Genomic DNA, 11,385 nt, shown 5'->3' on the forward strand with positions numbered 1-11,385 from the left:
GAATAACTCGCCAGATGCAAAAGAAAGCACTAAAACATGATAGTATTCGTGGGCTGGCTGACGCAAAGTTAAACAGCATTGACGAGCATGTATCAACAGCACTGGCTCAGGGTGAGATATCTATGCAAAAGAAAGCACTAACACATGATAGTATTCGTGGGCTGGCTGACGCAACGTTAAACAGCACTGACGAGCATGTATCAACAGCACTGGCTCAGGGTGAGATATCTATGCAAAAGAAAGCACTAAAACGTGATAGTATTCGTGGGCTGGCTGACGCAAAGTTAAACAGCATTGACGAGCATGTATCAACAGCACTGGCTCGTGGTGAGATATCTATGGAAGATTTTCGTTTAGTGTTGTCAGAACTCACCAAAGACAACACAATGAAGCAGGATATTCGATAAAATTCGAATGGGTCGGGTTGTGATCTGCGGGGGCTGGTTGGAAAGGGGAGGGTGTCATATAGCTGGAATATTGCTGAGTGCGGCGTTAAAAAACAAACAAACAAACAAACAATAACAGTTGTATTTAGACGGCTCAGGTGTACATGTTTCAGTTTTTCAATCGACTACTCGGCGGTGGCTGGAGACCTGTCCGAACACAAGCGGGATGTGTCTCTAGTCAACTACATCGACATCACAGAACAACAGCCACATCACAGGACAACAGCGACATCATAGGGTGTGGTTCCTGAGCGAGTCGACGTATATCCACTCCATGGCGCGATATGGCGACAACAGTTTGCAATAGAACATCCCGGCCAAGGACGAAATCACGAAATCCACGGGCGTTATCAAGGAAGCGGAAGTCACCTCGAGCGCATGCTCCGTTTCTGTAAACTGAAGTTTCCATGGTAACCACTCTAGTCCGGTCTTGAGATTGGTGTCGTTCTTGAAAACCAGCGGCCGTACAGCTCGAGTGCGATACCGATACTGTGCCCGGAGGGAGGAGGAAGTAACAGCCAGTTTCGTCGCGGCCTGTGGGCAGAGAGAACATTTCATTATTTTATTATTACGAAGTCGTAAAGACCTGGGTGCCGTTGTACAAAGCAACCTTAGCGCTACGACAGTCGTAAGTCTATGTAAGGGTATTGGAGTTACAATCACCTTAGCGCTAAGACCACTTTGTACAACGGCACCCGGGCAGTCTCCTACCCAGAGTTCCATGCGGCCAGCATCGTACCTCTGCCATAGGCCAGCGCCATGTAACAATTCGTCACATCTTACACAGTCAATTCAAAATATTGCACATGTTTTTTCAGCTGTTTCATTTTTGACAAGTCTGTATATTTAGATGAACATATGTCATAGAATGGTTAACTATCACTGAGCAAATATCCTAAATCGTGAAAAACTATTTCCATTTGCGTAGTTATCCTATGTTTACATTGGTTGTACGGCTCCGCGTGCTGTTTTCGAAGCGATACGGCCACTTTGATGTATAAATATATATACGTTGAATGCACCTCAATATCGCAGTTGTAGTAGCATATCTATATGATTATGCAACATAATATATACAGCGCCTCAACATACTTGCATTAGGCTTATTTGTTCTGATTTCAGAATAAGCGCGTTCGTTCGTTTACAATCAAAAGAAAAGTCCGGTCACGTAATATGCAAATTTGACGGTGGCAGTGGTGTTATGCTAAGTCATCACTGTGTCGGACTCAGACGACCTGGCTTGTGCCATTCATTAAGACGTGTTACGACATTGGGGTGTTACGACCTTGTTATCATGCTACTAAGGCGTTATGACTGGTTATCATTATACTAAGGCGTCAGTACAACTATGGTTATCATGCTATTAAGACGTTACGACCTATTTATCATGCTACAAAGACGTTACGACTGATTATCATGCTATTACGACGTTACGGCCTATTTATCATTCTACTAAGACATTACGACTGCTTATCATGTTATTAAGACGTTACGACCTAGTTATCATGCTACTATGGCGTTACGATTGGTTATCCTGCTACTAAGACGTTACGACTGGTTATCATGTTATTAAGACGTTACGACCTATTTATCATGCTACTAAGACGTTTCGACTGGTTATCATGCTACTAAGGCGTTACGGCTGTTATCATGCTACTAAGACGTTACGACCTAGTTATCATGCTACTAAGGCGTTACGACTGGTTATCATGTTACTCATGGTTGAACCTGGATCTGACAGAGGTATCGTGGAGACGGTATCCACTTGGTCGGAAGATACCCGGTGATCCTGTTCAGCAGTACCTCGTTAATTTCCCTGCAACTTCCGGCTGAGTCTGTAACAGTGCTGGCACCAGGGGTCGCTGCTTGAACAATTGCGTCACGTGATTTCATCTTAACCTCGAGTTGTAGAGGAGAGTCAAGGTTCGTGGAGATGTCCAGGGGGTTGGAGGGAAGGTCAACGTGGGTGTAGGTGTCGACAACTACTTCATCTTGTCCCGTCTTGTTGATCTTTGGTTTCGAAGAACCGAAGTCCACCGAGTCATACACGGTGTTGACCACCTACATGAAACATAAAGTCGCTATCAATAGATAGAGACTATTTCATGAAACATAAAGTCGCTATCAATAGACAGAGACTATTTCATGAAACATAAAGTCGCTATCACTAGATAGAGACTATTTCATGATAATTAAGTAGCTTTTAATAGATACAGACTATTTCAAGGAAAATAAAGTAGCTTTTAATTGATAGAGACTATTTCAAGAAAAATAAAGTAGATTTAATAGATAAAGACTATTTCATGAAACATTAGGTAGCTTTTAATAGAGAGAGACTATTTCAAGAAAAATAAAGTAGCTCTTGATAGATAGAGACTATCTTCATGAAACATTAAGTAGCTTTTAATAGACAGAGACTATTTCACGAAAATTTAAGTAGATTTAATACATAGAGACTATTTCATGAAACATTAAGTAGCTTTTAATTAATGGAGACTATTTCAAGAAAAATAAAGTAGCTCTTGATAGATAGAGATTATCTTCATGAAACATTAAGTCGCTATCAATAGATAGAGACTATTTCATGAAACATTAAGTAGCTCTTGACAGATAGAGACTATTTCATGAAACACTAAGTCGCTATCAATAGATAGAGACTGTGTCATGAAACATTAAGTCGCTATCAATAGTTAGGGACTATTTCATGAAACATTAAGTAGCTCTTGATAGATAGAGACTATTTCATGAAACATTAAGTAGCTCTTGACAGATAGAGACTATTTCATGAAACACTAAGTCGCTATCAATAGATAGAGACTGTGTCATGAAACATTAAGTCGCTATCAATAGTTAGGGACTATTTCATGAAACATTAAGTAGCTCTTGATAGATAGAGACTACCTTCATGAAACATTAAGTAGCTCTTGACAGATAGAGACTATTTCATGAAACATTAAGTCGCTATCAATAGATAGAGACTGTGTCATGAAACATTAAGTCGCTATCAATAGTTAGGGACTATTTCATGAAACATTAAGTAGCCCTTGATAGATAGAGACTACCTTCATGAAACATAGAGTATGAAACCGTCTGCCAGGCGTGTGACGCCATCAAGCCCGTTGATGGTGGTAGCAACCACATCGTGCGTGACCCACACTCAGTTAATGTTGTGTTATATAACTACGTAACATCACCAGATTCGCTGACTAGTGGGGCGTATGTACGAGCAGTGTAGCTCACCATCATGTACCTGTGCTTGTACAGACAATCTAGCACAGATAACAATCACCTGGAGTGTTGTGCCCACGTTGCCAGCAAGGATCTTCTGTGCCTGGACGCTCCATCCGGACACCAAGTGCTTATTCTCGTCCAGCGTCTTCATTTGAAGCAGAGGCTGGAACGGAGAACGAAATACCTAGCAAGTGCTTAAACAGAGGACGCAATACCTAGCAAGGGCTGAATTAGAGAACGCAATACCTAGCAAGGGCTGAATTAGAGAACGCAATACCTAGCAAGGGCTGAATTAGAGAACGCAATATCTAGCGAAGGCTTAAACAAAGAACGCTATATCTAGCAAGGGCTGGGTTAGAGAACGCAATATCTAGCAAGGGCTGGATTGGAGAACGCAATATCTAGCAAGGGCTGGGTTAGAGAACGCAATACTTTCCAGCTTCCTCTCACATCACTCCGACATAGTCCACACAGCAGCTGGTTGGGATGGGTGCAGCTGGGTGCAGCTGGGCGCAGTTGGGCGCAGTACATTTGGAAGCTCTCTCCATCCATGAAATAAAGTTTTTCACATCGAATATAGAAGGATGAAGGTAGTTGCATTGTGCGTTATCTAAGCCAACAGCCCTACCTCCATGATGCTGCTGGTGTTCCTATACGCCTGGGTCAAGGCCGCCTGTGCACTTGTCACGTGACTTGTAGGCTGCTGCAGAGTAACAACCATGAAGTCGTTGCAGTGCCGAGCTATTGCTATGTGCGCAGTCGTCAGGTTCACTTCCGGGTCAATGTCCTTCTCGAGGACGCTTGGTGGCATTGTACCAGACGCAAACTGGCCGTGGTTTATTCCAGGCATGACGACGACGGGAGTGCGGTACATGGCGCTGACGTTGTGAGCGACGTCGCCTTTCAGTTCCCTGTTGACAAGGACAGTTTCCCTTCTTTATGTAAGACACGATATCCTCGTAACATCACGTTCACGCAATATGCATTACAGATTCATAGATCAGCGGCTGCTCGTCATCACCATGTATTGTATTCAGGCCATAGGCCCATATACATAGTATTACAATAATATTATATATATACAATTGTGTACATGTACAAGTTTAAACATGCAGACTTATATGCACAGAGATGTGCACGTGTACAATTTTGTGAAAAATAAATCGCATCACAACACAACAAGAAGATTAAAGCATTTGATTAATAAAGGCAAATAACCTCAAGAATAATTAAACATCATTTGTACAAAGACGGTTGCGAAGTCGTAAACTATAATTAATGTATAGGATAGTATTCTTTTGTTGCTCGTTAGATATTTCATCAAAACGGAGCAGCTTGATTAGTGTATTGATGTTTTGGGGTAAACCTTGGAAATATTTTGTTCTGAGCGATTCATAACATGGAGATGTCAGTACAACGCGTTTCTATGTTACACGTCTGTTTAACGTCGCCGTCTAAACGACATTTCAGTGATAACACGCGGTTGCAGCTTATTGTGGATGGGATTGAGTGAGTGAGTGATTGAGTGAGTGATTGAGTGAGTGAGTATGGTTTCACGCAACATCTGTAGAACTCGTGCCGACAACGACCCCTTCAGCTTTAGTATTCACCAATAACATGGTTCACTTAATCTCGTAGCATATAATGCATATAACTTACTTTTAATAAAGATATGACTATTATTTCGCGAGAATTATAATGCGTCCTTCATTTTTGTAAGTGCGACGTGTGTCTCAGTGATTTCGCAAGACTTACTCTATACCATGTCCTATTCTGTCCTACAATTCTCACGGAACCGGAAGTAATATACGGTCATGTGCAGAATTCTCAGTACGTCACTAGTGAGTGAGTGAGTATGGTTCTACGCCACTTTTAGCTACATTCCAGCAATACCACGGCGGGGAACACCAGAAATTGGCTTCACACATTGTCTCGGGTCTTCGGCGTGACCAACGGAACTGGACGGAACTAAACGGAAAGCCTTAGGTGACGATGCGGGTTGGAAACATAATACCAAAGGGCACGGGTATGGAGTCGACAGATCCAGGCGATCACAATATCAGAGGATCCTGTTACAGTTAAGGGACACTACTTTTTTATTTGCCCTTGAAATCTGCAAGAAACTCATGTGTTTTGAATTTGCAGAGCAGCAAAGTAGATAGTGTTACTTTAACGGTCTGCTATCACTCACTGGAAGGTGTCGGCGATCCTGGTGATACGTGTCAAACCGTCCAGGTCGCCGGAGATAGTGAGAACAGGAATAGGGTACTGCGACAGAGCATTCCCCTTGGTGATGTACGACGCCAACAGCAGGATCCCCTTTAACTCATGTGCGTGGGAATTTCCATACTCGCCAACAAAGACCCCTGACAAAACACCGCATACACGCGTACATAACTCAAGTCTATTACAGGACTCGATTTGAGGTACTGGATTTACCTTGCACCGGGTGCACGTTGACATGAAAAGCTAGTTGCACACTAAAGGTGCAACATAGATGCATCAAGTAATCTAGATAAGTACAAGGATCTCTGATGATTATGTCATGTGTCGTGAATTCGACATGACAGACGGACTAGTGAAGTAGTGTGATAAGTAAAGCTTAGATATGGTCACACACAAATATATATATATATATATATATATATATATATATATATATATATATATATATATATATATACCATCTCTAAGCTTTACTTACCACACTACATCACTAGTCCGTCTGTCATGTCGACTTCATATTTACTTCATGTCGACTTCATGTACCGACAAATATATATTTGTCACTTCAGTTCAGTTTATTCTCAGAAAATCCCACCAACGATTGTACATGAGAAACATTATAATATAAATTCAGAATATAATAAAAATATCCGTATCAAGATGATAGGAGAATTGTGCAAATACATATAGGATCAAAGGTTACAAAGAAATATGATAGAAATAAAGTAACAAGAGTCTCATACACGTTTTCGAACAGCTTCAACATTTCTAAATATGGTATTGATGAATTTGGACAAGTTTTTCATATCTTTGACTTAAATGCTGCATAAACATTTTTTAAATTTATGCAAATTAGGCCATTCAGAAAGATCTTAAGGTATGTACATAGACCGCCACTGGAGAAGAGCTTCACATCTAAACAGGTAATGAAACTCGTCACCAACCGCGGGAGAACTACATTAATTACATAAACGTTCTACTCTTGGGATATCAGGCCAGCGTCCAGTTTCAGTTTCAGTTATGGTTTGTGGTTCTGAATTTTAAGATTTGGTGACAAACATTTTTAGGCTTCTATAGATATTTTTCAAAGGTTATATTTTCTTTAAACATTTTATAGTACATACCCTAAGAACTCTCAGTAATGGAACTGTGCTAATTCTGCAGGAACTGGTCTTTCAACATTTCTTTAACTTTTAAAGCTGGCCTTGGAGATGAACACAGGAACGGGTTGTCGAATATTTCACCGAGACCACAGTTGTTTAGTATTATCTTGACAAGTGTTGTCCATTTTAGTTTTTTTTCAGAGATGCAAGCGTAGTAATGTGCGATCAATGTATAGACCATATTTGTTAATTTGGGAGTTTGATTATAGATTGCCAGTTTATGCCAGAATAGAATAACACGTTTGTACATTTTGATATGGAGGGTTCCCTGCCGAGCTGCCCGTAAATCATATAATTTGGTGTTGCATTTCGAAGACCTGCTGCCAGTTTAAGAAATTTTAAGTGACCTTTTTCTATTAGTTTTATGTTTTCAAATGCCCAGATTTCCCAGCAGTACATTAGGATCGGGGAAATCAAAGAATCAAATGCGGATTTTAAACAACTCAAAGGCAACTTAATATTACGTCTTATTAAGTAATGAGAGCATAGCTTTTGTTGCATTTTCTACTAAGGTTTTGATGGCTTCTACAAATCTCCCGTTTCTGTTAAACTTTATTCAAAGGTAAGTATAGTTATTGACAATTTCTATAGTTTGGTTGCCATAGGTGAATGAATATTTCAGATTGCTGTTTCTAGCAGGCCTGGTTCCAAAAACTATTATTTTGGTTTTGGACAAGTTTACATTTAGTTTCCATCGTGAACAGTAATTATGAAAATTGTCAAGTGATTGTTGTAGGTCTGCAGGGTCTTCACTGAATAAGGCAGCAGCATCTGCGTATAACAAAACGATAAACTGCAGGCAAAATATTAGATTGTCATTGATTGGTTGCGCCTTAGTGCATGTTTATGCAACATATGTTTCATTGTCCAGAACAATTATGGCAGTAACACAATGGCTGAACGGAAATGCATAAAAGTGTTTTGTATATCTGCTGTGGTAAAGTTATTAATATTATTCATAATTAAACTTTTCAAAGTTATAGTTGCTTTGTTGTAATATTATCTTATAATGAACGAGATCAATAGAGGCATGCAGATATTGTTAAAATTGAAACCCACAACGTTGTGAGTGCGTAGTTTTTATTCAACCATGAATCATACTTCTCTATGAGAGTTATCTCCCTGTGCTTAGCGTGATGTATGTTTACTCCTGTAGCCTGGCACGTCAATTATTCACGCTGTACAAAAGCGCTCGTACCTCGCTAAACGGAAACTTGGTCGACGTTTCCCGCCCGTCCCCATGACAGAGCTTGCCATCCTTTGATCTTTGAGCCCGAGTAACACAAACATGTTTAGTGTACTAATGTACAGCTAGAAATGTTTTAAGATATTTTCATAATGATTTCTGCATTTCGTACGTACACGTAACATTATCTATGCGTGAGACAAAGATATGGTTCCTCTCAAAAATGTGTTAACATCGATCTTACAATTGCTCGCATCATAAAGTGTACCTCCCTTTGATCATTGACCCCGATTTACACATAATTGTACATGGTTAGCATAATAAGATACAATTAGGAATGTTTTAAAACATATTTTTATAATTATTTATGGATCTCGTATGTACACATCATTATACCTGTGCGATATAACGATAAGATTTCTTTTTAAAGTTTGTTTACATTTTTCCAACTATTACGCATCTCCATGTTACTTTCTCTTACCAAAAACAAACAAAGTAAATTATACATCCAGAAGAGCGGATTAACAATACAGTTTTCAAGGTGCCTATCGTGACAAGCATTATAATTACATCAGAAACCATTATCCAGCCGATAAGTAGATTGATAGTAAGGCTAGTAGATTGATAGTAAGCCAAGTAGAATGGTGGTAGGGTGGGTAGATTAATAGTAAGTCACGTAGATTGATAGTAAGTCACGTAGAGTGATAGTAAGCCAAGTAGATTGATAGTAAGCAAAGTAGAATGGCGATAGGGCGAGTAGATTGATAGTAAGTCACGTAGAGTGATAGTAAGCCAAGTAGATTGATAGTAAGGCTAGTAGAATGGCGGTAGGCCGACAAGATTGATAGTAAGGCTAGTAGAATATCATATGACAGTTCGACAAGCCAATAGGGAGGTCAGTCCTGCTAATTCAGTCGTGTAAGGTCCTCCCTGGTTATACCTATGTATCAAGGGACATATATTTCAAACATTCATCCAAACGGAACCTTTATGATTTTACCTCCTAAACTGTGACCAGCCAGGAAAATGTTATCAGAGGTCATCCCGCGCTTCCGGAGCTGCGCAGTCGCGTTTGCTATACCCTTGGGCAGCTCTACTGGATTTGGAAGGTCATCGAGGAATTCCCCGAGCACGACGACCCAGAGTCTCAGGACTGCCGACAGTTGGATCTGAGTACCTGCAACACAACATCTCGTGTATCTGCCCCGCTCAACCCCCTTCACCAACTTGCCCATGTGGTCCCGTGAACATCCGGGTTAGAAATGGTCTTTAACAACCCATGCTTGTCGTGATAGGCGACGAACGGGATCGGGTAGTCAGGCTCGCTGACTTGGTTGGTACATGTCATCGTATCCTGATTGCGTAGATCGGTGTTTTCATAACCACTGAATTATCTGGTCCAGACTCGGTTATTTACAGACCGCCGTCATATAGCTGGAATATTGCTGTGTGCGGCAACCAACCAACCCACATCAATCGATCAATCAATCAATCAATCAATCAACCATTAAGTCAATCAATCATTAAGTCAATCATTCAATCAACAAACAATGCTGTTTCAGGTGTAAATCTTTGCAACAGTATCAATCGATAATGCTACACAGTAAATAACAATGTTCACAAGAATGACGTTTTCAAAAATCATGCCGTACACGTCGTCTTAATTGTAGGTAGTTCGTGTCGTAGGACAGAAACTTACCTAATGGTATATAGGCTTCTCCCTTCAGATATGCCCCAGGAACAATAATCAGCGCCGCCTCTGGCCCTGTTTCGATCAGAGGGGGGAGAACGTGGGGGGTGACCGCGAAAGAACACGTTACCCATCCAAGAACGGCCACGACAACAACAACCTTCCACATCCTCAGCTCGCAGCGACTGAACGACCTGGAACCTGTGCGATCTCATGTATTCATATCAGTAATATACAAGGCTGGGTCATGTGATAGTTAGTTTGGCCGATAAACAGCGCCAAGCACATGCGTCTGGGTTCACGAGAACTTCCACAGTTGTCCATTGACGACTTTCGACAGATGGTGGCTGCTTCTTTTTGTTTATTGTTTGTTGTTTCGTGTCGGCATGCAAAAGAAACGCGAATACCTATTATGTTGGTCAATAGAAGAAGAATTACTCATATTCAAGCGATCTTAGATTAGTTCGACGCACAAACGAACATATTGGTATGTTGCGTGAATCGACGGCCATGGACGCATCACATGTGACGTCATAGATCCATGACTTGAGATGCACCATTTGTTTCATGCAGGATTAGCGTGTAAAGTTTGGAAATCACATGCAGCATATCGTGATAAGAATAAAGACACTCTGTGGTGACACTTGACTGGTTTTGTCATTAAGTGGTACACATTGGAAACATCTATTTTAACGTACATACCTCTATATATGTTTTTTTTTATGGTTCGCGTTTCTTTTGGCTTTGAGTACATGTATATATCAGGATCAGGGTTACATTCTCTGCATATCTCCGTGAACCAATCATCGACGTCTAGTCATGTTTAGACAAACCGATATAAGCATCACGTGGTCCATCATGGGGGTGGTGGGTTTTTTAAAAAGAAAAGACACAGCTCATTATTTAGTGTAAGTAAAAATCTCCATCTCCTTGAAAAACAATCTCATCCTCAAAAAAAGAAGCAGTCTCGACCGCAATACGGCCATCCTCATCAATACAGAGTATGTCGTGAGCAAAGCCATAATGTTTGACATCGAGACATGAGCATGACAGACATGTCTGTGACACGTATTTATTAGTAAATCCTTGGACAGGGTTATTGACTTCACTTGTCCCGCTGTGATATGACTGAAACAGTTGTTGAATGTGACATGAAATGTTTCATTTATCCCTACTTGGAAACAAATACAACATAAACATACTTGTCAAAAGACATGAATTATAAATCAACGTCATAAAAAACTATGCCTTGAATGAGAACAAAAAAGAAGGTATTGTGTCCAAAGTTTGGAGGGTGGGATCAGTTGTTCAGTATTCGATCAACCGGCAAAACTGAAATCATTTTAATCCTTCCTAATGTCACAACTGTCAGTCAATATTGTGTATGTGCCCACCACGGGAATCTATGCACGCACCAACTTGACCCTGAGGAGATGTGACACG

The 11,385-nt window shown here is 40.6% G+C and overlaps 1 protein-coding gene across 1 annotated transcript; it reads right to left on the minus strand.

Annotated features, from left to right (window-relative positions):
* Window positions 1-539: 539 nt before the first annotated feature.
* LOC139467164 (uncharacterized) lies at window positions 540-10,142 on the minus strand. Its single transcript, XM_071248886.1, has 7 exons — window positions 9,952-10,142; window positions 9,253-9,429; window positions 5,869-6,043; window positions 4,306-4,588; window positions 3,736-3,840; window positions 2,250-2,507; window positions 540-980 (listed from the first exon to the last, which is right to left on the minus strand). Exons 1-7 carry the CDS (start codon window positions 10,109-10,111, stop codon window positions 678-680), a joined length of 1,461 nt encoding a protein of 486 aa, XP_071104987.1. The 5' UTR covers window positions 10,112-10,142; the 3' UTR covers window positions 540-677.
* Between the last annotated feature and the right edge of the window lie 1,243 nt (window positions 10,143-11,385).

This window comes from Haliotis cracherodii, unplaced genomic scaffold, assembly GCF_022045235.1.
Source record: "Haliotis cracherodii isolate W230 unplaced genomic scaffold, xgHalCrac1.p SCAF_19, whole genome shotgun sequence".
Lineage (NCBI taxonomy): Eukaryota > Metazoa > Mollusca > Gastropoda > Lepetellida > Haliotidae > Haliotis > Haliotis cracherodii.

Bases quoted from the DNA above. Each gene is read 5' to 3' on its own strand.
- LOC139467164 (XM_071248886.1), bottom strand. From the start codon at position 10,111: ATGTGGAAGGTTGTTGTTGTCGTGGCCGTTCTTGGATGGGTAACGTGT. The intron at 2,508-3,735 runs GTGATTGTTATC...TGTTTCATGTAG, and splicing joins ACGTGGGCACAACACTCCAG to GTGGTCAACACCGTGTATGA. The intron at 981-2,249 runs GTACTGCTGAAC...CTCTGCCCACAG, and splicing joins GTTGCAGGGAAATTAACGAG to GCCGCGACGAAACTGGCTGT.